Here is a 27,243-nt window from a genome sequence, read left to right as displayed (position 1 = left end):
TGGAGGGGTGTTTGACCCTCCAAAGAAATGCCTCCTTACAACATTACTGATCCACTGACAAACCGGTCATGCTGGAGGATGTTGCAGGTAGCAGAACATTCTTCACAGCGTCTCCAGACTCTGTCACATGTGCTCAGTGTGAATCTGCTCTCATCCATGAAGAGCACAGATTGGCAATGTCGAATCTGCCAACCTTGGTGTTCTCTGGCAAATGCCAATCACCCTGCACAAGCACAACACCCACTTGTGGATTTGGGGCCCTCATACCATCCTCATGGAGACTGTTTCTGAGCAGACACGTGGATGTTAGTCTCCTGCTTAAGGTTATTTTGCAGGGCTCTGGCAGTGCTCCCCCAGTTGCTCCTTGCACAAAGGAAGATGTAGTGGTCTTGCTTCTGGGTTGTTGCCCTCCTACAGCCCCCTCCACATCTACTGGCCTGTCTCCTGGTGTCAGCTTCATGCTCTGGACACTGTGCTGACACACAGCTATCCTTCTTGCCACAGCACGCATTGGTGTGCCATCTATGAGCTGCACTACCTGTACTACTTCTGTGGGTTCTATACACCGCCTCATACTACTGTACTTTACCTCTAGGGGTGAGAGCAATGACAAAATGCAAAAGTGACCAAAACAAGAGATAAAAGGATGAGAACAAAGAAATGGTCTGTGGTCACCCCAATCCTGGGAACTTTCCAATCGCTGGGGTCTGACCGCTGAGACCCCCATGATCCCGAGAACTGGAGCTCTAAACAGCACCATGTAAATGGACCTGTGGTCGATCATGCGCACCGTGGCGCCATTCACATGTGGCTCTTCAAATAACGCCTTTAAGAAGAGTTTTGAAGGGCACGACAAAGTTAAGCAAAATCCACTGATCGGGTGTGGGGGTAGTGTTATTTATAGTTTGTGGGCTGGAGGGGTTTGGGTTGGCAGGGCTGCTTTTTTGTCCCAGTCCAGCCCTGGAGAAGAGTATTGAAAATCAGTCAGCATAATGTTAAGGTATGCTCTTTAAATTGAGTTAATTCTAGTGATCAAGCACGCAATTTTTTATTTTGAGATTTAGACAAAAAGGCGGGAATACGTTTGAAAATTAATAATCAAAACACCGTCCATACAAATGATGAAAATTATGACCTTTGTTGTTAAAATATGAATAATTTCAGTCCTGTAAATATACAACACCAGACAAGCAGTAAGAATCTTGCATTTCAGAAAAATTATGATAATTCGCAAGCATCAGATACAAGTATGTAAAATGATAGTTAGAATCATTTGTGAAATTTACTGTATACTAAATCATCAGGTGGCTATAAGTACATTTTATTTCCATTTAAAATAATACAGTGTTTTTTTCCACAGATCTTTAAAATTATATCAATGATGTTGCTTATTTCTTGATTACAACAATTACTTTAGCTTCAATGCCCCGCTCTGCTGTGATTTGTGGTTCCCAGTGGCTGGAGCCCCCCAATTAATAATTTATCACTTAATCTGTGGATTGATGATAACTTGTTTTCACAGGAGAACATTTTAAGGTTTTTTAGTGTAAGTGACAAAGTGTTCACACACGAGGAATAGCACACATCTTATAGGGCATTGGACTGGCTGTGAATCCAACTGCAGGAGTCAGGTCTAGTGTCTCCCCAGGAGGAGCCTTAAATGTGAAGTTCTGCAGCAGTCTCGTGAAGAACAGGTACAGCTCCATTTTAGCCAAGCTTTCTCCAGCGCAGCTTCTCTTACCTACAGCAATGGAATATATGGAAAAGGATAAAAAGTTTATATTGTTCCATGGCTAAAGCAAAAGATATTATATCAATTCAAATAGGCTGTAAATTGTAAGTTGTTTATTCGTTTTGAGAAGTAATGTAAAAAACACGTCACTCTTATAATAAATGGTTATTGGTGCTCAAGTAGGCTGTCTAGGGTTTACAAATACTAGTTATAAACTTGCCACTCAAGTAGTGAAAAAAGAAACTTCCATTTATTTTGCATCCAGACAACAATGTTGCTATTGATCATTTTCAGTCCGCCACTGGACCGGTCCAGAGGAAATTGAGGCCAGTTCCGACTGGAGCACCAGGAGCCACAAGGCGACCAGATCCCAGGTAGGCAGTGTCATGGCATAGGACATGGCTCATGTCCTGATCTCTCAGGGTTAATATTGCTGGCCTCTCTTTGGATCTGGGAGGGGTAATTATACACACTCCAGACTAGGATTCCCTGTCAGCTATACTTTTGTTTAGTTTGTGTGCCTGACCCCTTGAGTGTGTGCTCAGTTTGCATTTACTTGCTTTGCTCTCCGTGCCTTACTCTGTTTGTTTGTTCTGCTGGTTTTCCGAACCTTTGGCTCCCTTTCTGACTATTCCTCTGCCTACCCATTGGTTACTTCATTATCTCCTGGTTTTGATCTTGGTACGTTTAACTACTCTCCAGTCTACATCGTCTCCTCTGCACTCCGGCGTCTGACGCTGCCCTTGACCACCTCCTTCCCTGTCATGTGGTTAAGATCCTGTTTGCTACCCAGTGAGTTTCCCGCCGCTCTGCTCTCAACTCCATTGCTGCAGTGCGCAGCTCTCCCCACAGCCGTAATACCTGGGAGTTGTGACAGGCAGCTCCCAATGGTCATCAATGTTTCTTCAAAATACCTAGACACCCATCAACTAACATTACTTCGGAAGGAGTTATCCTTTTGCCCAGCATAGAAATTCAATTTTTTTGAACTCAGCATGGACCTGCAGAGGTTCTTTCAAAACCTCCGGCTGTTGGTCCATTTCTCCAAGAAGGCAACCATTACACAACTAGTAGGTCGGGACACTCCAGCCTTACTTGAATTTAAAGGATTGGGACTTCGAGCACATAGTTCATGCATGCCCCCAAAAGATAATCCACCAGTAGAAACTTCTGTTTCCCTGGTGGAGAGGGATGTCAATATTTTCATCCGGGATGTTAGCCAGGGGAAACTCCATTACCACACGAACCTAACAATACCAAAGAGGTTAGATCTGGATAAATTATCTTGTGACAAATTCCTAATCATAAAACTGGCAGACAAGGGTGGGGCGATAGTGGCAATGCACAGGAAAGACCATTTAGAAGTAGTTTATAGACAACTTAATGACACAGAGCTCTATAGAATTATTCCACATAACCCTATAAATTCAATAGCCAATAAGATGAAACCAATCCTGGATTACCACACACAAGAGGGTACCATTGACAAAAAACTTAGGGAATTCCTTATATAATCAGATCCCATTCCACCAATATTTTATGTTTTACCTAAAATAGATAAGAAGCTTCATAAACCACCGGGGTGCCCAATAGTGTCTTCAACGGACTCTTGTCACTACTTGCCATGGTGTTGATTTTAAAAAGATTTTAACACCATTGGTTAAACAAACCAAATCTTTTCTTCAATACCAATGAGTTTATAAGACTAATAAATTCATTGGGCACCCTTTCCCCTTTTCACAGCTTACCACCTGGGATGTAAACAGTCTATATTCATCCATCACACATGAGAAGAGGATGAGAGCTACAGATTGACTACTGATTGGAGCAGGCATTGACATGAAGATCATATATATTCCACCCTCATACAGGACAGGGGATCACTAATAAAGTATTCTTTACATGTGAATCCACATATGTGGTTTATCTAATTAAGTGTCCATGTGACCTTGCTTACGTAGGTTAAAAACACAGGTGCTAAGGGATTTAATATTTCAACATAAATCTAATATTAGAGGCAAGAAAGGTCACCTTCCCCTTGCACACCATTTCCACGAGAAAGGTCACAATATAGCACAGATCAGGTTCCAAGTTTTGGAACAGATCGACCCAAACAGAAGAGGTCAAAACAGGATGTTAGGACTTGCGGAACACACCAAATAATAATATTAGAGAATATGAGGTGCGTTCGCAGTCCGGGGTCCATCGTGCAGAGATGACACCTGCTGCTGGGTAATGGCGGATGGACGCTTGCCCACACGTGGGTTAGACCTCAACCAGTGTAAATGAAAGCAAACTCTGTTGCTTCACAAGAGTCGCTATAAATACGCTGCACCCTGTTAGCAGTCACAGGGTGCAGCTGAGTAGTGTATCAGAGGGTGGTTTCGTCAAACTCAATCTGACAGATGCCCCGCCCCTATCAAAGTGTATCAAAGTGTGTAACCCCGCCCCGCCTCCTGTCAGCCAGCTGTCCCCTGTGTCTGGCTGACTTCGCCTTTTGATATAGTTTGATATTGTTAATTTGATCCAATGATTATTATCCCAGTAATTGTTTTTATATTAGATTGTCATATTATTTGCAGCTGTTTGTGCGGTTGCATCTGTAAGCTGTATTGTTTCTGCCGACAAACCATAATGCTCAGCATATACACACACAGTTTCTCAATTTCAACATCACGCCTACATTATATGAGAGTGCACTCAATATTATGAAAAATGACAGTCATTGTATGAGTTTTAAAAGCCTTAATTAAAGCATGTATCAGACACAATACACTATATGTGAATTACAGCACGATATACAATAACATTCAGCAGGGCTGTGTGTAAGAAAAATACGATCCTTAATAATTAAAATGCTATCCCAATGCCTGTTACAGGGGCTGCTCAGGGGCGCTGACACTACACATTTAGAATGAATCAGTGTCAGCATAATTTTCCAGCGTGTCCAGGGGCTGTGTTAGTTGTGATAGCCAGCTACGTGTCCCGGTGTGATTAACAGATAAAATAGCCAGGCCCGGTGTGGTTAACTGATAAAATAGCCACAAGCACATGTGCACAAAGATAAAAAATACATTCTAGCTTAGTTAGCTAACAGCATGATAGCTTAGTTAGCTAACAGCATAATGCTGACAAGTGCATCTTTGCTGAATCTGATAACGACGGTCTGAACAACGGTTTAAGCTTGAAAATTTTGATGACATAAAATCTGATACGATTCTATCATTATTCTGCAAGTCAGAAGTGAAGCACTGTAAAACCTTCTTGAATGATAACCCTCGCGCTAAATGGTGTAATACATATATGCAATAATGGCCACATACACTACTATACAAATCCTGGATTTGCGCATTCTGGTAACAATAAGAGTCACAATTCTTGTTCAGGAATGTCACAAAATCGCGTGGAAAGATAATATTGTCCGCACGAAAGCCGTAACTATCAAAAAATATGCCCGTCTTATCATCGCAGAGTACGATTAATACCCAGTGGCGTCCAGCTTGATTCGACGGGTCTGTATTTACGATATATGCCGCGGGTCTCTGAGTCACTCTTTCTGCCGGAAGCAAATCACACGGAAACACACCTGCGAATATGCTCTCTGTATAATTATCGGCCCTCACTACCGCTGTAAGCTGCAGACTGTCCATCATTACTTAATTAAAATCGTACAAGATCTCTCGCCTATTATTAATTTCCAGAATGGTGTGGTTGACTGCAAAAACAATCATATTTATCGTGTGGGGTGTCGCTAGCGCAAAGCGGGCTTCAGCACGCAGGTTACCTGTTTTAATGAGCGAGAAATGGCCTTCAGGCTCTTGATCAGGTGATAAATCAAAAGCAAATAGCGTGAATCCAGCCATAAATTCTTCACGATCTATCGCCATGGCACAATCAGCCTTTTGCTTGCCATATACTCTCTGATGGCTAAATCATCATTAAAATTAGGATTATAAAGTCTTGCGGGTATCTGCTGGCCATCCAGATATAATGCCGCGTGGTTGACATGGTAGTGGTAAAAGTCCAGTGGGTTTTTTGTATAAGAACCGCTGAAGGCCTCATTATCTACAAACCCCAATATAACAGTTTTTGGTATCTGTCCTAGGAAGAGGTTCTCGTGGTTCGTGATCCCTGTCCCTGCGGCGATGCTGTACGCTTTCAGGCATGTTCGGTCAATAGCGTACTTGACTGTTGAGGATAGGAGGGCCTGGCTGTGACCGATTCGGAGAGCCAGAGATACCTGCACTCTTTTCACATAGAGAGCCGCCTGCGAGATTTGCACCTTCAGCGGCTCGGCTTCTGCGAACATGAGGCAGAAAGTATCCTTATTTCTTGATAGCTTAACCTTAAGGTCAAGGCCATTCAATATTAACTTTGGTTGGTTAAATATATCCCCAAAAATGGGCCCCAAGAGGTCGACCGGCTTTGAGCGAGAAGCTGCACTGGCTCTTTTGATAAACCCAGCATTTGCGCCATCCAAGCGCCTGTCATTATGATGGCCCGCAGTGTCTTTATAGAACACACCGGCTGTAAATTGTGATGACAGCGTCTGCGAGCTGTAATTTAAAAGGGTCTCTATGTACGCTCTGTAACTGTAGAGATTGTCCGATTGTGAGATAAGCCGGTCTCCCAGAGTAATATCAACCTGGTTAAAAAGAGTGGCTAGAGGGTAGTTTATGAGCGCCACACGCGCACCATCGGCGATGGCCGTATTATCTTGCTTCACGATGCGACAGCTTATGTACAGCAGCATGTTGTTCAGATCATAATAATAATCGCCGCTCCCAGATATGTAAAATTCCAATGGTCCATTGTCTGACAAAGCCGCAACCGGCTGTACTTCTACAAATAGAGATTTCTCTATACTTGTTTGTGTCGGGGGTACGTCAAAAATATCCAGTTCAGATTTTGTGCACTCTACAGAGGCGTCATGCAGGAAAGCCATGATAACTGATTAGAAGATGTCGTCCACAGAGCGTCTTACTCGTTCCTGACGGGTGCATCTCTTGGATGTAGTTTTATTCATGAGCATCGGCGGTAAAGGCGGGCAAGCGCGCCTCTTTCTTTTTTGTGCTTTTTTAGCGACATAAATTACCCCAGATCCGTCTTGCTGAGGTGGTGTATTTATCCTTTTCATAAGGGCCGTTGAGGCTGTCGTGACGGCGTCCGCCGCGATGTTCCGGACCGCTGTCTTAATGTGCGGTTTTACTAATTCTAGGCCTTTTCTGAAAAGCAGCACAGCGCGACGAAATAAGCCTTTAAATATCCCGGCCAGGCCAGAGCCATACATGTACTCGCTCCCGCGGAACCCCTCTAGCCCGTGCCCCGACTGAGCAGTATAGTAGCGGGCATAAACAGCGGGATCTCCATACACCCTTTGAGACACCATTTTATCGTGTCAATACTGTCGAGGTCTAAAATGTAATCGCACTATACACTTTCCGTATCTGAATTTAACCGGCGTACCCTGGTCCGACATGACTGTAACGTTTATGGAGTCAAAGTGTTGTTTGCACAGCGGTATGTAATCGGGCCGCGAGTAGTGCACCGTGACAATATCATTATCATCGCCGCTAACTTCTACGATTCGTAACAGTTGAACGTAACTGTCCCCTACAAGCTGATGCTGAATTATATCAGTGTATACAAAAAGCGAATAAAAACCAGCCTTTGAATCGGGGTAAAAGCGGCGATTCCACGGCATTAATGCAACGGGGGAGTCATCGACGGTCTGTAGTCCGAAAATAAATTTTAGCTTAGTACCCAGAGCAAACTGTATAGGGGCTGGGTCGGGCAGGATCACCTCTCGGTGTAGCTCATCATATCGTATTCTGTAGGCAGGCATGGATAAATTCAGCGCTTCTATTCGGGCATTGACCGCGCCAACCAGCTTATGAATGGTCGAGTAAAATCCTGATTTTATGTGATAATGTTCTAACGGCGCATCGTGTTTAGCCGCGTAGAAGTTCCCTTCAAAAGCCTCAAACGTGTTCCACGTATGGGGGTACTGTATTTCCGTTAACGCCACTTCATAAGCGGCTGAAAGATGAACGGCCCTCGCTAACTTGGTATTGTAGTTCGATATGGTGTTTTCGGGGTAGATTTTTATTGAGGAATTGCTGGGTAATGTGACGAAAAACGAACCAGCTTCCATGGTTATACATCTGTCAACTCCAAAGCTGGGATCCAACTATTGAATTTTTCGGGGTACCCCAGCCATTTGACAAAGCAGTGACTCACACCCCTGACACGTTTTTTTCTCAAAATCTTTTCTACTCTGTAGACATGATTCTCATCCATAAGTATTTTTTGCAGCTCTTCCTTATAAAATGACCCCTCTACAGCCTCGCCGGCTAAATCACTGATTTTATAAAGAGGTTTATGAAATTTATTGGAGATGGCGGTAATTAAAAAAATCTCTTCGCTGTACGATTTTTTATAGCCCTTACAGAAGGGCCCTTTATGGCGGGAAATTCTGATATGATCCCCAACCTTTAAAGATGGTTTAATAGGCTTATTAGTAATAGTAGAACTGTAAATATTTCGCCAGATTTGCAGCGTGTTTTTCTCTGTCACAGCCGCGGGACAACAGCGTATGGTAGAATGATAAGTATGATTGTAGCTATGCAACAAATTTGGTAAAATATCAATATACCTAAAGGTATTATGCTGCATAAGATAGCGCCACATATGGGCTTTTAACGTGCGATTAAAGCGCTCTACCATAGCGGCCTTTACATCATTGTTGGTAAAAAAGTGGTGAATATTATGCATATTACATAGTTGCTTGAGTGGTGAATTTATAAATTCTTTGCCGCGATCCGTCTGCAATTTCTTCGGTATGCGCTTATCATTTTGAAATATTAATTCGAACGATCTGGCGACACTCGCACCGATCTTGTTTGATAAGGCCCCGCACCATGCGTATCTCGATAGAGTATCAATCACCATCAGGATGTATTTGACATTATCATTTTCCCTTGAATAGTCAATTAAACTTACGAGATCCGCCTGCCACTTCGCATCAATGTCCGAGACGTAAATTTTATTTGTCAAAAAGCGTTTTCTAGCAGGCTTGTGTAGCGTGTAGGCGTCTTGCTTATTCAGCCACGCAATCACAGCAGATTTCTTTATTCTGCGCTGTCGTGTCTCTCTAAATAATTTGTCAATTCCGCAGAACAACCCGGGTGCTTTAGGGCTAAAATATTGTCTCTCTAATATGTGGTCATACGAATTAGACGCCATGATTGATTAAAATGATTGTGTGTCGATAAGCAATAACCGCCTGCTTCTTTCAGAAATTCAATTGTATAAAATTTCCGGTTTTAATCCGACTATATCATGCTTGAGTTAATACAAGCAATAATTGTCTGTATGGGTGTGTTCTGGGTGTTAACAGAAGGTGTGTGGCGGGGCGTAACTGGGTGTGTTTCTGGGTGTTAACAGTTGGCTTGTTTTCTGGCAGTCAGAATAAATACAGCTGCTTGTACCAATGCACAATACCACAAATACAGCAGAAGTCAGACCAGACTTACCGAAGAGCTATTCTAAATGTAAGTATATGCAGAGTGGCGCATTATTCTATTTTGTCTTATTATTCGCAACTGCTTAATTATATTTAACTATGCATCTCTAAAACCATATTTAACCCTGCTGTTCTGTTCGGTCTGGGGAGACCTATTTTGAACTTTGGTATTTTTTGGGGTGTTCAAGATGCGGTTCTGAAACTTGTGGTTGATTGACTTAAATGAGGATGGGTCGGTCGGCCACGGGTTTCAGAGCCGCATCTTGAATATTTTAAAGAATATTGAAGTTCAAAGTCGGTCATTTTTGACCAACAGAACAGCAGGGTTAAAGTTGTTATCTGTTTTAATAATTTAACCGTATATTTATTATGACATAATTTGTGTAATACAATAGTTAATAGCTGTTAATACATCATAACTAGCGTATTCAGCGCTTGAGGTATTTAACCGCGTATAAAGACTTATTACATATGTTTTGCATGACATAGACACATTTATACAGTAGGTACAAATTTAGTTGCACTGTATATTAAAGTTTAACTGTATAACCGTATTTACGGTGTAAAATTAATATAGAAAGACTTATCCGTATTACCTATGTTTTGGTTAGTATAAACATATTTATGCAGCAGGCTCAAATGTATTTGTTACGGTATATAAAATGTGTTTGTCTGCGGTGTAAAATTAATATAGATAGCACAAAAAAAATTTACACAGATAATTTATTTTAGATGGAATCCCAAAATTTTTTGGCTTTTTCTGACCTAGTTGAGGATTCGCTATTAGGTATGTTTCAAGCTTAATATAAATACAACTGTTAGTGTGCCATTCTAAGTAATGGCTGTTTTGTATATTATTTTTATATTGCTTTATTCTTTCTTGTTTAAGATGAATTTATCAGGAACATCCCCGATGATTTTTTAAACAGCTTCAGCGTACCTGCTATGGAGTGTAATACACCTGGAGCTGCGTATAGTAACACTAATGAAGCTGACGCAGCTGTATGGGATTTGACGCAAGAAATCATAGGTGCGTTGTGTGTCTGTGTGTGTGTGTATATATATATCTTTTAAGTATTTAGACGTGTAAATATATATTAATTCTTTACAGATGTCGACCTGAATATCTTTTAAGTATTTAGATGTGTAAATATATATCAATTCTTTACAGATGTCGACCTGTTTCCAGAACCAATTACCGCGGAACACAATCAGATGTCCACTGAAGACCTGTTGTACCAGACCCCCACACCGAGAAACAGCCCTGTTTCTAGAGCCCCTAAAAAACCGCGAGGGCCTGCGAGCAAGAAAGCAAAAGGTATCAATCGTATGTAAACGTGTTTTTTTGCACAGCCGCTCTGAGAAAATCCCCAATCGCCTCTACTAAGTCCTATATCTTTATTTATAGCTTGTAAAGTTAAGCCTAGGAGAATTATATACACAAAAGAGAATATACCGCAGCTAATGAAGGACCTCACAGAAGCTCCAGAATCCGCCACGGCAATCATTCACCACACATCGCTAGCCCGTAAGTGTATATTTTGATATACATGCACAGTCTCTGTACAATCAATGATACACGTGCTTCACCAATGAGATTCCAGTCCCACACATAACTGAAGTGTCAAATGTAGGGGTAATGGTGTGCACTCGAGTCTGGGACACGGAGGTGCTGGTAAAACGGACCGTGTGGTCCAGGTCAGTCAAATATAGAAATATACCGCACACTCAATTCAGGTATGTTGCAAAAAAAAAGGAAGGTTTTGTTCCAAATTTATTCAAATATAGAATACAAAAAATTGCCACATTGAAAACGATAGAGAGAACCCAACGTTTCGACCCTCCCGGGTCTTATAGACCCTTTTTTTTCCCCTAACACTATAACCACAGCGCCTGGACACTCCCTCTTCTGGGCAGGCTGCCCTTCCTATCTTCTAGCACGAACCGTGCATGTGCGACTCTGACCGCGCTTTTTCCGCTCTCAGCGCCCCCACCCTCGGCCCGTTCCCATCTGATACCTAGAGCAGGATGTTATACGCCCTGTAGTATACTCCCCCCTTTGGGCAGGTTTGCCCATACGAGCGCCTTGTGCTAACTGCGCACGCGCGATATACAGCGCGCCATTTCCGGTCCGGGACTTCCGGTACGGCGGTATTTTAGGCAGTACCGCTTCCTATCTCCACACATTCCTACAGCAGGGCGCGGGAGCGCCGCTGATGCATGAGGTTAACAGCTCCTACAGGTACGGGTATTCCCTACAGCTAGCCGTTTTTTAACCACCTGCCCTGCATTCTATATGTTGGTTTAACACCCTAACTGATGGACCTTTCCACAGTGAGACGGCCTTCCCTGTCAGGCTCCACACACCTGGGACACAGAGACTTTATCTGGCCCTATACAAAGGTATTTATTTGGAGCTTCCTCCTCCCTCCCTCTCCTTTACTATCCCTCCCTTTTACATTATGGACACATTATATGGACCCGACACTTAGACAACAGACCTATTTTTCTTTTATTACCACATTCTGTGACATACCCCATGGGACCTTTCCTTTTGGTTCCTAGCTTATCTCTAACGGGACCACCTATATGGGAACTCCTACTTCATACATTCTCCTTAGTTTTACACACTTATGACCCCTCAGGGTTGCCTTTTTTTCCTAAATACCAACATGATTTTCTGCATACATATTGTAAACCCTTATAGTCTAATACAGATCTTATCATAATGACAGGTCTTACCTGGAAGGGATCGCTTAGTTTGCCTCTACTACTGCCACTGTTGTATATAGCTATAACAAGAATCTGAGGTAACTTAAATGACTATTACTTTAATATGTGTATATCTCACCTTATCCAACATTTCTAAAGATGCTGATTCCCGTCGCTTCCTATTGCCAGTCCCACATGATCTCTGGCTGCCTGTTTCTTTATATCTTTTATATTTCTTTTGGTGTTATTTTGTTATTTTGCTTTTGTTAACTTGCGCTATTTTTTATTTTCATTTTGTCACCTATGTATATAATGTTACTGTTTTTCAGACAAATTGTTTATACTGTTGTTTTTCTACTTTCCTAGCAACCCCATGAATAAGACCCGGGAGGGTCGAAACGTTGGGTTCTCTCTATCGTTTTCAATGTGGCAATTTTTTGTATTCTATATTTGAATAAATTTGGAACAAAACCTTCCTTTTTTTTGCAACATACCTGAATTGAGTGTGCGGTATATTTCTATATTTGACTGACCTGGACCACACGGTCCGTTTTACCAGCACCTCCGTGTCCCAGACTCGAGTGCACACCATTACCCCGACATTTGTGTCTTGACTGCTTGGTGTAGCACCAGTCCACCAGATGACATCCGACGTCTTTGCATACGACGCTGCAACCAGCTCCAGCATCCTATCACAAGTCACGAACTCGAGTGAGTTCTTGAAAACCCCCTCACATGAACTCAGAACGAGGGACTACGAGAAGGAGCGACGGAAGTTAGTTTCTTATGAGCTACACAGCATCACGTTAGCAGAATATCACAAACAGGGCAAGATCCCGAGGGGTCTGAGGTGCAACCTACGCCCTACTCTTTTTTCGGAAAACCCTGATTTTTGCGATAAGTACAAGAGAATACTAAACAAATGTTCTATGGACATTATTATTTTGACCATTGAATTCCTGCAGAAAGCAATCGTGGAAACAAAAGACAGCATTCGAGCCATAGAAACCCAACTATCATCAACTTTAGCCTCAACCGACTGGACCAACCTCAAAGAAAAAACAGATAGAATCCTTGCTGAACACCAGAAATTTCTAGAGGACAAGAAACGTCAGAAGTTCCAACGTGACAACGACGACTACACCCAAAATAGGGTATACAGATGGAGCGATACTGCCGGCAACAACTCCTGGCGCCGTCCATACCAACGCAAAACAGGCTCCTTCAGTGCGGAAAGCGATTCATCAACCGGTTCAAACAGATCACGTTTTTTACCGAAAGGCCGCAGGGGAGGATACCAGCGTATCGACCAACAAGAAGATCGAGGAGGAAAAATGACAACTCGGTCGCAGGTAAGACACCTAATCTAGTCATTAACATTTCAGGTTATACGCTCTCCCCTGCGGAACTCAACGTATTACAGAAAGGACTATCATTCTGCCCCACTCCCATCTGGGACAGCTTCCAGCTGGAGAGGGATTTACAACGACTTTATCGTCTGGTGAGACTAAAGACTCACTTCGGGACTCTGGCGGGAAATTCCGAGAACAGAGTGTCTCCTAACGGGGACGTCTCTGTTGCGGAAATCCCCCTTACATCACTAGGGTTGAGGAACCCTAGTTCCTTCAACCCACCGCAGACGTTCCATGCCGTCAAAACATTTATTTCTTTTGTAGACAAGGATGTTAAAGACCTATCACACCAGTATCAGCTGGGCCTTTTCCCTACACGCACAAATTTATCATCGTCAGAAAAACAGGCCCTTGTTTCCCTACAAAACAATAAATCTATTATCATTAAGCCAGCAGACAAGGGTGGGGCGATCGTCGTCATGGATCACACACTATACTCAAATGAGATAAGACGCCAATTATCCGACACAGAGACCTACAGCACCATTCCTAGAGACCCCACCCCAGAGATCCGTAAAAAGATCCAGTCTATCATCAATATCTACCTTGACAATGGCACAATAGACCAACAAACGGCTAAGTTCCTCTCCAATCCCCATCCAATAACCCCAGTATTTTATGTCCTTCCTAAAATACATAAATCCCTCACGAATCCCCCCGGTCGCCCTATAGTGGCCTCAACGGATTCTATCCTCTCACCCCTGGCGGTCTTCTTAGAGAAAATCCTTACACCTTTGATCAAGTCTACCAAATCCTTTGTATTAGACACAGGCCATTTCCTTAGTTTAATTAAACAATGCGACACCGTACCTCCTGATAGCCTGTTAGTCACCATGGACGTTAATAGTCTTTACACGTCTATCACCCATGAGAAGGGCATCACAGCGTCCAAACTACTGCTGGAGAACTCTGACAGACCCACCAACTCCATACATTTTTGTATGGATTTGCTTAAACTAGCCCTTTATGAAAATTTCTTCCTCTATGAGGACACGTATTATGTACAGCGCCAAGGGACCGCGATGGGCTCTAACGTCGCACCGGCATATGCAAACGCGTACATGAATTCGTTCGAAGAAACTTTTGTTTACACAGACGACAGATACAAACAGTACGTTAACAACTATCTTCGTTACATAGACGATATCTTCTTCATTTGGACTGGACCAGTTGATGTATTACAGACATTCCACCAGACCCTGAATTCTGTCTATCCTGAACTCCAATTCACTATGCAGTATGACACCAATAGGATTTCTTTTCTGGATACTCTAATACTGAAAAACAATGAGGGCCACCTCTCGTCTGATTTATATTCCAAACCTACGGACTGTAATAGTCTCTTGCACTATTCCAGCAGCCACCCAAAGGCCACTCGTAACAGCCTTCCCCGCTCCCAGTTTACTAGGGTAGCCAGGATTGTCTTTGACCCAGCCCTACTCCCCACACGTCTAGACACTATGTCTGAAAAATTTAGGGAGAGTGAGTACCCCCAGCGCCTCCTTGATCAAGAAAAATCAAGGGTTCTTCAACCGCAATCACCAGCCCCGAGAAATTCGGCCAACGACAGGATACCCTTTGTCCACACCTTCCACCCGTTTATGCCAAAAATAGAAACAGTCATCAACAAACACTAATCCCTCCTAGCAAGAGCATATCCCCAAATAACAAGCTTCACAGCACCACCCCTGATGTGCAATGGAAGGGCCCCTAACATCAAGGATAAATTAGTTCGAGCGGATATCGGTAGCACACGCCCCACCTTAAATCAAAGTGTACTGGCTCCACGCCGCCAAGGGACATTCCCCTGCCTTAGCTGCGCCTCCTGCTCAAATGTAATTAAGTCCGACTGTGTAACACATCCCAGAACAGGCAAAACATATCCTATCCGGGGATATCATACATGCAATTCTAACTTTGTCATTTATGTTATAAAATGCCCATGCGGCCTTCTATACGTGGGAGAAACAACTCAACACATAAAGGACCGTATAGCGAGCCACAAATCCACCATACGCTGTAATAAAACCTGGCTCCCCATCCCCGAACACTTCACCAAAATGAGACATACTGTGGCCCAACTTAAATACCAAGTAATTGAACAGGTCCGCAGACCCAGAAGAGGTGGTAACCATGTCAAACAACTGAAACTCAGGGAAACTTTTTGGATTCATAAACTTGGGACCTTAACCCCAAAAGGTCTTAATAGGGAAATAGATTGGTTGTTATAACTTTACTTCAATTTCTCCCTTTTCTCTTCCAGACACGTTGAGTTCCCTACACTATAGGTGAGTTCTCCATTTTGCCCCCCCCTTTTTTTACTTTTGCTTTTTGTTTTTTATTTTTGCAATTATTTATTTATTTTTGCATCTTTTTTTATTTTTTTATCTTCCATTTTCTTTATTACCATTTTTTGAGTTTCTAGCTTCTTCCGTTTATTATTTTTACCCGCCTCATGCTATTTTTTAATATTCATAATTTTTCTATTTTGACCATACTTAATGTTGTCCACTTATCTCCAGACTCTATATTGCCCACAGCGCAGTTGGTTTTCTTTTAATACCAGCGTTCATATAGACCCTTTTTTTTCCCCTAACGCTATAACCACAGCGCCTGGACACTCCCTCTTCTGGGCAGGCTGCCCTTCCTATCTTCTAGCACGAACCGCGCATGCGCGACTCTGACCGCGCTTTTTCCGCTCTCAGCGCAACCCACCCTCGGCCCGTTCCCATCTGATACCTAGAGCAGGATGTTATACGCCCTGTAGTATACTCCCCCCTTTGGGCAGGTTTGCCCATACGAGCGCCTTGTGCTAACTGCGCACGCGCGATATACAGCGCGCCATTTCCGGTCCGGGACTTCCGGTACGGCGGTATTTTAGGCAGTACCGCTTCCTATCTCCACACATTCCTACAGCAGGGCGCGGGAGCGCCGCTGATGCATGAGGTTAACAGCTCCTACAGGTACGGGTATTCCCTACAGCTAGCCGTTTTTTAACCACCTGCCCTGCATTCTATATGTTGGTTTAACACCCTAACTGATGGACCTTTCCACAGTGAGACGGCCTTCCCTGTCAGGCTCCACACACCTGGGACACAGAGACTTTATCTGGCCCTATACAAAGGTATTTATTTGGAGCTTCCTCCTCCCTCCCTCTCCTTTACTATCCCTCCCTTTTACATTATGGACACATTATATGGACCCGACACTTAGACAACAGACCTATTTTTCTTTTATTACCACATTCTGTGACATACCCCATGGGACCTTTCCTTTTGGTTCCTAGCTTATCTCTAACGGGACCACCTATATGGGAACTCCTACTTCATACATTCTCCTTAGTTTTACACACTTATGACCCCTCAGGGTTGCCTTTTTTTCCTAAATACCAACATGATTTTCTGCATACATATTGTAAACCCTTATAGTCTAATACAGATCTTATCATAATGACAGGTCTTACCTGGAAGGGATCGCTTAGTTTGCCTCTACTACTGCCACTGTTGTATATAGCTATAACAAGAATCTGAGGTAACTTAAATGACTATTACTTTAATATGTGTATATCTCACCTTATCCAACATTTCTAAAGATGCTGATTCCCGTCGCTTCCTATTGCCAGTCCCACATGATCTCTGGCTGCCTGTTTCTTTATATCTTTTATATTTCTTTTGGTGTTATTTTGTTATTTTGCTTTAGTTAACTTGCGCTATTTTTTATTTTCATTTTGTCACCTATGTATATAATGTTACTGTTTTTCAGACAAATTGTTTATACTGTTGTTTTTCTACTTTCCTAGCAACCCCATGAATAAGACCCGGGAGGGTCGAAACGTTGGGTTCTCTCTATCGTTTTCAATGTGGCAATTTTTTGTATTCTATATTTGAATAAATTTGGAACAAAACCTTCCTTTTTTTTGCAACATACCTGAATTGAGTGTGCGGTATATTTCTATATTTGGCCACACATAACTGAAACATGTATAATCTTTCCAGCAGGTAAGCGCAGCGCCAGGCAGCGGTCACGCACATATCTGACACATGTATAATCTTTCCTGCAGCTAAACGCAAAGTCATGAGAAAACCCCACCAGCACCACTACAGCCGCTACAGATCTCCGAGAATGGCGCAGCACCAGTGTGGACGGCAATACAGTCGGCTAATGGACCTGTTAGAACACCACTAGTATCACCGATCTGTGTGGTGCAGGGCGCAGGAAACCCTGTACCGGTGGGCCAGCATGAAATACGCCATTCAAGTGCCAGCCAGTCATCGACCAGCCGTGTGAATGACCCGGCGCTACTATATCCAGAAGTGGTAGAGGCACCATGAAAACATAAGCGAAAAACAAAGCATATTACAGAGCCAGCAAGCACATCTAGCGCCGTGGGTGCCGCAGCTCCACTGGCTGGTGAAGCGCTTGATCGCGCGATTGATCAGCTAGCTGATGGTAAGCAATCATCCATAGAACCGCTCATTATGTGTATGGCCCACACTATGCAGCCGCCAGCGGCATGTCTAACTGTACCTGCTAATTCTTCTGGGGCCCGGACCCTCAGGAGCCTCTAATTTGGGTGGCATATCTCATGTCTGTGTATCTAACTCTGTTAATGTTAAGAAACGGTTAAAGAGGTCGCTACCAGCGGATGTTAAGGTGTGTAAAAAGCCACGGATTCAGGCGGCATCTACAAATCTGCTGCATGAATCCATCGGCTAGGGCCCCGCTGAAATGCCTGTGTTTCAGGAACAGTTCAGCCGCTACTTACGCTACAAACTCTGGGTCCCCAAAATAATGTTTTTTTGTAATACTTTTGAAAAATTATTATCAATACAAATCCCAACACATGCTAATAAGGTCGAACTATACGCACTCCGGAACCTGCAACTGGATGGCGAGATAACAACTACAGCAACCTCATTATGACTGAATATGGTCGGCTACGGCATGCATAAACTGCCTAAACCCACACTACCCAGGCATACTAGGGCTAGAGTTATAAAGAGGACTCTAAAATTGTTGGTCAGCGCTAAACAAGTGCTATGCGCTAGGAGGCATCGCGGTGGCATGTGTCCTGCAGTACCTCTACAGACACCACAGCCGTCGTCACAAGAGTCAGAACAGCATTCACACAGCCGAGACAGCTCTGCAGATGCCACGCCTGCATCTACACAAAATTCACAAGCCTCAGACGCTGTCGCTGATGGTAATGTGCGGAGCCCCGACCATACAGTATTTTTGCAACACATCCATCATCATCAAAGGGCCCTCCGCAATTTCAACGGCCATATACATACAGATCATTTTAGATTTGTAAATTTGGAGCGTGTACAATCATTTGAAGAGGGCGTGAATATTGTTCATGAAGGCATTCAGGCATTACTGGATAGAATCATCAGGGACATTGAACCTGGCGACTTTGTACAGTTAAGGTTTGATGCTAGCGATACTTTAGACCCTATTTTCACTACAAAACAAACCCGTGAAGATTTTAATTCTGAATCTTTTTTAAATGCTGTTGCCCGCACACTTCAAAGTGACGCTGAATGCATATCATCCAATTCGCTAAAGCTAGTCGTCACCATCATTAAAAACCGACGCGGTGGTGTAAAACAAAAAAGGCGCTTGAAATCTATAGCAAGCAGTCAGATCATTAAAAAAAAGAGGCAATGGCTGTATGATTTTAACAATTACACGACAAATCTGTGTTTGGCGGCTAGTGTGTGCGCCCTGATGGACTACACGGATGTCGCTGATGCTGTTTTACTGAGCCGCTCTAAAAACATACACACAGCGCTGGGCATCCCTGATGGGCAATTAGTGAGTTTTAGTGACATCCCGGCATTTGAAAAATATTTGGGGGTCACCATTAAAGTACTGTACTATAGTCAGGGTGATTAACGTTACTTTCAGAGCGACAATACAGCTAATGGTAATACAGTATTCATATTGTTCCATGATAATCACTACTACGGTATCAAAAATATGAAGGGATTTATCGGGGCTGATTACTTTTGTGAGCTCTGCAATTCAGTGTTTCACCACAAAAACAATCATTCCTGCCAGTATTTTTGTAAAGCCTGTCAGAGAGAGAATTGTGTAGAAAGCAGTGCCGACCAGCAGCCCAGATGTCCTGTTTGCAGAGTTTATTGCCGCTCGAGCGAGTGCTTAGATTATCATAAACAATTGGGTGTAGGCAACCCAGCATTCTGCAGACTTAAAACATTTTGTGATAAATGCAACCGTTTTGTTTTCAGAAATAGCGAGACTGAGCATAAATGTAATGGTTTGCACTGTCCTGTATGTCGCAGACGTATAAATAAGTTTGATGCTCATCTTTGTTACATGCGGAGGTATGTAGCACAGGATGAGTCAGATTGTTATATCTTTTATGATTTTGAATGTATGCAAGAGACAGGCACGCACATCCTGAATTACATTTATGCTACAACGCTGTATGGCCCCCCCTTCTGGGAGTTTGAGGGTGATACCTGTACACATGACTTTGTACAGTTCTTTACAAGCGGTAAATTTTCAGATCATACATTTATTGCCCACAATGGTGGAAGATACGACGCATACTTTATTGTTAAAGGGACACTGTCACCTGAATTTGGAGGGAACAATCTTCAGCCATGGAGGCGGGGTTTTTGTGTTTTTGATTCACCCTTTCCTTACCCGCTGGCTGCATGCTGGCTGCAATATTGGATTGAAGTTCATTCTCTGTCCTCCGTAGTACATGCCTGCACAAGGTGCAAGATTGCCTTGCGCAGGCGTGTACTATGGAGGACAGAGAATGAACTTCAATCCAATATTGCAGCCAGCATGCAGCCAGCGGGTAAGGAAATGGTGAATCAAACACACAAAAACCCCGCCTCCATGGCTGAAGATTGTTCCCTCCAAATTCAGGTGACAGTGTCCCTTTAAGGAACTGATTTCTGAAAAACTACAAGTACAGTTGATAACCCAAGGTGGCCGTCTCTTGTGTGTGACGCTACCCGATTTGTCTATAAGGTTCATAGACTCTCTAAATTTTATCCCCATGAAACTCAGTAAATTACCACAGGCCATGGGCTTTTCTGGCGGCAAAGGACATTTTCCACACTTTTTCAATACCAGAGAAAACCAAAACTATGTAGGTCCCATACCTGATGTAAAATATTATGGGGTGGAGTACATGTCACCTGGTGAGAAGGTAGAGTTCCTGGAATGGTATGAGACACAGGTAAATACAACTTTTGACTTCAAGGCCAAACTAAAATCTTATTGCAAACAAGATGTTGAAATTTTGAGACACTCCTGCGAGATCTATAGAGAGCGTATTATGCAGATGACACAGAAAAATGTTAAAAAATACTGTAAGCGTAAAAAGCAACGGATTGTAGTGAGCAGATGTGTTGATCCTTTTCAGCTCATCACCCTGGCCTCGGTGTGTATGACAATGTACAGGTTTAATTTTCTTCTAAAAAAGACAATCGCCATTTTACCTGGTGATAATTATCACAAGGCAAAAAAGCGCTACTCGACACCCGTTATACAATGGCTCATGTATGTAGCCCACTCTGAGAACATCGACATACAGCACGCTTTGAGAGGTGGTGAAAACCAAGTCGGGAAATATTTTCTAGATGGTTATGCCTATGTTAGCGGCCAACACATAGCCTTTGAATTTCAAGGGTGTTTATACCACGGTTGTTCCGTGTGCTATAATGAAAATGACACAAATAAGGTCACAAACACGGCCTACGGACAATTATATTATACCTTTTTAGCTAAAAAGCGTTACTTACAGTGCTGCGGGTACACAGTAAGAGTGATGTGGGAGCATGCGTGGAATGAAATGGTTGAAAATGATTCTAACCTTCAAGCATTTCTCCGCCAGATGGAATTCCCCGTTCCTTTAGACCCCCGTGATGCGCTTTATGGTGGCCGAACTAACGCCATTAAGCTCTATCACCATCTGGAAGAAGGGGAGACTTTACATTACTATGATTTCACCAGTCTGTACCCCTTTGTAAACAAAACTAAAACATACCCTGTAGGCCATCCAGACATCATCTATGACAATTTTGGATTAATTAAAAAACACTTTGGCATTGTTAAAGTCAAGGTCTGCCCACCGAGAAATTTATTTTTTCCAGTTCTGCCGGTAAAACTCAACAAAAAATTAATGTTTCCCCTTTGCTACACATGCGCTGCAAATTCCCAGGCCGATATTTGTGCCCATAGTGATGAACAACGTGCACTGACAGGCACCTGGTGCACTATAGAGCTCGAGATGGCTATAGAAAAAGGGTATCGGATTGCGCACATCTATGAAATATGGCATTTTCCTAAAACCACTGATCTGTTTGCTCCCTACATTAGAATTACATCTTAGGGATAAGCAGGAAGACAGTGGTTATCCTAGCTGGTGTACTGATGACACCAAGAAACGGCAGTACATTGACTCTTTTCTTGAAAAAGAAGGTGTCCAATTATGGCCTGAAAATATAGCTGTCAATCCTGCTAAGAGACAGATCTCCAAGCTTTTCTTAAATTCTTTATGGGGAAAGTTTGCTCAGAGATCTAATCTATCATGTACCAGCATTGTTAGGGATCCAGATGAGCTTTTTAAGTATTTGTTCCTGCCTTACTATGACATTTCGATGTTGCATTTCCTTGATGATGACACTGCAACCGTTAACTGGAAATATGCAAAAGGCCACCACACACTCAACAAAAACACAAACATTTTTATAGCGTGTTTTACAACAGCGTATGCTCGGTTAGAGCTCTATTCGCTGCTGGACCGGCTGCAGGAGAGGTGCCTTTATCACGACACAGATTCAGTTATTTTTGTACAGAGAGATGGTGAGTGGCAGCTGCCTTTAGGCGATTACCTGGGGGAACTGACCAGTGAAATACCCGATGGTACACACATCACAGAATTTGTATCCTCGGGCCCCAAAACTTACAGATACAAACTCAACACCGGTAAAACTGTCTTAAAAGTTAAGGGGATAACACTAAATGTTGGTAACTCTCAATCTATTAATTTCAACAGTCTGAAAGATCTAGTTCTGGACTACCCGCGCAATTCTGCCACAGAAACTCAGAAACGTATTGTCGTACAGCAGCCGGCCATTGTGTGAAATAAAAAGTACTGGGATATTGAAACAAGGCCATTTCGCAAAACACAAAAGTGCGTTTATACAAAGCGTCGACTATTAGACGATTTTACAACATTACCTTTTGGGTATTAGCCGCGTATTTTGATGGATACACGTCTGCTGCACCCATTCTCATGCATTCTAGCAGGCCCGTCTAATTCTGGAAAGAGCTATTTTGTAAAACAGCTGCTATATAATATTAAAGCTAATTTTTCTCAGAAACCTGATAATATTGTTTGGTTTATTCATGTTGGCAAAAACTATATGATGAAATCTCTCTCTCTTTTCCCCACACCAGATTTGTGGAGGGTCTGCCGAATACATTCGTAGATGACGAATTATTCCCACCGGAGAAGGTGAATTTGGCTATTGTTGATGATCTCATGGAGAGTGCTAGTGAAAATTGTGAGATAGAAAAAGCCTTTACCAATTATGTGCACCACAGAAATCTCAGCATTTTCTACCAGGTACAAAACATATTTTGTCAGGGTAAGAAAAGCCGTACGATAAATTTAAACACAAAGTACATGGTGCTTTTTAATAACCCCCGAGATAAATTACAAATTTTAACTCTAGCTCGTCAGATGTATCCCAGAAAAACACGTTTTTTCCTAGAAGCTTTTGAGGATGCCACGCTGGACCCTTACGGGTATTTGCTTGTAGATTTGAGAGCTAATACCTCTGAGGATCTTCGCTTAAGGACTGGGTTGTTTCCACCAGCGTTGCCCGCTGTCTATGTTCAAAAGAAAAACACTTCTAAAAAGTGAATTTTACCTGGTATCAGACATTCTATGCTGTAATGTAAAGATGTCTGAGAGGCTCCGGCGTAACTGGGCGCTCTTGAAAACCCTGGTGAAAGCATCCCCCGCTGTCAGAAAGTCTATTTTTCGCAATGTAAGCAGTGATTTAATTACAGCCATAGGCGAAATTGCTTTAAACATCTTAAATGACTGGATTCAGCTGAAAGAGCGCCAAAAAGGTATATTAAAGAAGTGGCGTAAAGCTATAAGAACCCTGAGTGACAGATCTCAGCCCATAAAGAAAAAGAAGCGCCTGCTAAAAAAGCAGGCCGGCGGGTTTATCGACCCTCTTTTAGCTTTTGCAATTCCAATAATAACAAGCCTGTTCGCCGGAAGATAATGGAACATACAGAGAAAATGTATCTAGTGCCCAAACAAGGAGCTAGACAAACTAAGACCAGGTACTACAGATAACATACGCGACAGTGTTATTCGCCGCCTTGATGGTGAAATTGGCGACATTTTACAACGTCGTGACATTCCCGATGATGTGAAAATTAAAATGTATAGCTCTGTGCTACAACGCTACTTGGTACATACGCGGCACAGCTCAAAAGAAGTAACGGCTTTAAATCTCGTTAGCACTCCTGATCCTGGTCTGCAACTATTGCCAAATACCGACTCTGATAAAAATCAAGAGATCGCTGAAATTGTCAGCCATATAACCCAAAGATATAAAAAGAATGCTGAATTTTTACTAAACAGGTTGCTGCAGAATAAAAATGTTACAGCCTGGAATAATAAAGCTGAATTTATTTTCAAAGGATCCGTAATACCAGGGTCTAACTTACTGGATTTGGTACGTAGTACAACGCAGAGCCATGCTCTGAACAGTAGAAATTTACCTCCGGGTTGGGATTCATTTATGCAGGCTATGGCCGTGCTAAATATACCATCTACAGTTGTGGGTAATCCCGCTACTAGGCAGCTTTTAGATTAATTAAAAATTTCCAGCAGTGAGACCACGCTGTATCTACACCACAGAAGCTAGCTCCGTCGTCCCGTACAATTCAATCTTTACATTCACCGTCATTAGGCACCACACGCGGAACTCTGCTGCCTAAAAAAAGGTCTCTACCGATGCTACAAACTATGTGGCTCAGGATGTAAAGAATGTACTGGATAAATGCTGTACCCGCCTTGTAACGCTATATTAATTATTTTGTAAGAAGTGTAATGATGTATGTTCATTGTACTATTTAATGTTTTTACTTTTTATATTCTGTAAGAATTTTTATATTATTGAAATGTCTTTGAGATGTATTTATTTTGCAACAATAAAATCTTTTTAAACTTTTACAATATTGTGTCTTTGCTTTTATAAACGTATAAAACACACCGCTTCATACTTGCGGGTGTTGTAACATGGGTCAGAGAATGGTGTTATAAACCACATGTAAAAAAAAAATGAGAATCACAGTGTCAAATAAATACACGACTAGGATAAAAAATATATAAAATAAAGATGCACTTGTCAGCATTATGCTGTTAGCTAACTAAGCTATCATGCTGTTAGCTAACTAAGCTAGAATGTATTTTTTATCTTTGTGCACATGTGCTTGTGGCAACTATTTTATCAGTTAACCACACTGGGCGTGGCTATTTTATCTGTTAATCACACCGGGACACATAGCTGGCTATCACAACTAACACAGCCCCTGGACACGCTGGAAAATTATGCTGACACTGATTCATTGTCAGCGCCCCTGAGCAGCCCCTGTAACAGGCATTGGGATAGCATTTTAATTATTAAGGATCGTATTTTTATTACACACAGCCCTGCTGAATGTTATTGTATATCGTGCTGTAATTCACATATAGTGTATTGTGTCTGATACATGCTTTAATAAAGGCTTTTAAAACTCATACAATGACTGTCATTTTTCATAATATTGAGTGCACTCTCATATAATGTAGGCATGATGTTGAAATTGAGAAACTGTGTGTGTATATGCTAAACATTATGGTTTGTCGGCAGAAAGAATACAGCTTACAGACGCAACCGCACAAACAGCTGCAAATAATATGACAATCTAATATAAAAACAATTACTGGGATAATAATCATTGGATCAAATTAACAATATCAAACTATATCAAAAGGGGAAGTCAGCCAGAGACAGGGGACAGCTGGCTGACAGGACGCAGGGCGGGGTTACACACTTTGATACACTTTGATAGGGGGCACCTGTCAGATTGAGTTTGACGAAACCACCCTCTGATACACTACTCAGCTGAAAGACACTGGTGGGATCCTTATGAATGACCCCCACTAAACTGGTGATTGGACTTGCTCTGACCCTCAGTGGCTTTTGAGCCCGCGCCTGAGGACGCCCTGAGTCAGATGCTGAGTACAAGCGGGAATTCCCACCCTACACTGAACGGCTATGAGGAAAGCGCTCTAATTGCGCACGGTGCCGTACAGGCGGGCACTGCGAATAGACGCTATAACGTGCACTAAGTGTGCAGGTAGCACTGTCAGGCGCTAGGTAGCTTCCACCATTCACGAGCAGTCATCAACACAAGGAATGGGAATGATTAAGGAGCTTTCATCCATCGACAGACATTCATCTACACACACATGTTATCAAGTTTATACTAGTGCATGGCCGGGCGGCCTTGAGAACCTTTTATAGCTGTAGCTCTCAAGGACCTTCCTAGTGGTCCAATAGGAGCTGCTACAGGACCTGAGCGTGTGACCCCCGACCTCAAATGGGAGGTTGTCCTGTGGGCATGCTCAGTATGGAAAAAGCAGGACCTGAAACGCCTGCTCGCTGCTGATCAGTACTCGCTACTAAAGCAGAGCCTGGAAAGGCAGCAGTAACCAAGCGCACAGTATCAGCTTGAGCCAGACGTTGGGACCAACGTCTCCGCTGAGAAGGCTCCACTGTGGCAGGAGGAGAATGGGAGACAGCAGCGGACATGGTTCAAGATTCCCCCTTGTGCAGTGCCGGGAACTCGACTCCTAACATTACCCCCCATCCTAGGGCTTCCCAGTCCATGGGCCTCAAAGCCCGAATGTGCTCAACAGGCTCCCAGGTCCTGTCCTCTGAGCCATGACCCTTTCAATCCACCAAATAGAATTTTTTGCCACGTACCACCTTACACCCATAATAGCATTCACCTCGTAATCGTGCGTAATTGTGCATGTCCCGGCAGATGATTTGGAAAACTGGGACATGTGAACGGGTTTTAGGAGGGACACATGAAAAGTGTCGGTGATACCTAGGCGTGGAGGAAGGGCCAACCGATAGACCACAGGGTTGACTTGTTCCAGGATCTTGAAGGGGCCTATGTAGCGAGGAGTAAACTTAGTGGACTCAACTCGCAGCCTGATGTTACGGGCGGAGAGCCACACTAAGTCACCAGGAGCAATGGTCGGAGCAGGGCGCCGATGTGCATCGGCAAAAACCCTCATTCTCTCCTTGGAGGCCGGAAGGTATCCTGTGTGCGGTCCCAAATGTCACGTGCCTCCACCGCACAGTCTGCCTCCCTAGAATCGATGGATGGCATGGGCAAAAGGACACGCAGATGCTGGCCGTTGTTAAGGAGGAATGGGGTCTGCCCGGTGGAGTCGGATACGGCGTTGTTCAATGCAAACTCCTCCCATGGTAGCAAGGATGCCCAGTCATCCTGCCTGGTGGAGACAAAATGTCGCAGGTATGCGACCAGAGTCTGATTGGTCCTCTCTACCAACCCATTCGTCTCGGGGTGGTATGCAGAAGAGAGATTCAGCTCAATGCTGAGTAAACGACAGAGCTCTCTCCAGAAGCGAGATGCAAACTGGGGAACCTGGTCACTGACAATTTTGTCTGGCATACCCTGCAGGCGCAACACATGTTTAATGAACAGCACCGCCAAGACCCGTGCAGAAGGTATCTGTGGAAGCAGCACCAAGTGCACCATTTTAGAAA

At 43.1% G+C, this 27,243-nt stretch overlaps 1 protein-coding gene across 1 annotated transcript in view; it reads right to left on the bottom strand.

The window, feature by feature from the left end:
* Positions 1–1,032: 1,032 nt before the first annotated feature.
* The window catches only part of LOC138637934 (cytochrome P450 2K1-like), a 47,541-nt gene continuing 21,330 nt past the window's right edge, over positions 1,033–27,243 (bottom strand). Inside the window, exon 5 of the mRNA XM_069726853.1 lies at positions 1,033–1,741. Coding sequence (XP_069582954.1) covers positions 1,563–1,741 — 179 coding nt within the window. The 3' untranslated portion in view covers positions 1,033–1,562. The remainder of the gene's footprint in view (positions 1,742–27,243) is intronic.

The sequence above is a fragment of the Ranitomeya imitator genome, chromosome 5, assembly GCF_032444005.1.
Source record: "Ranitomeya imitator isolate aRanImi1 chromosome 5, aRanImi1.pri, whole genome shotgun sequence".
NCBI classification, from domain to species: domain Eukaryota; kingdom Metazoa; phylum Chordata; class Amphibia; order Anura; family Dendrobatidae; genus Ranitomeya; species Ranitomeya imitator.
This window is presented reverse-complemented; position numbering and strand designations above follow the sequence as displayed.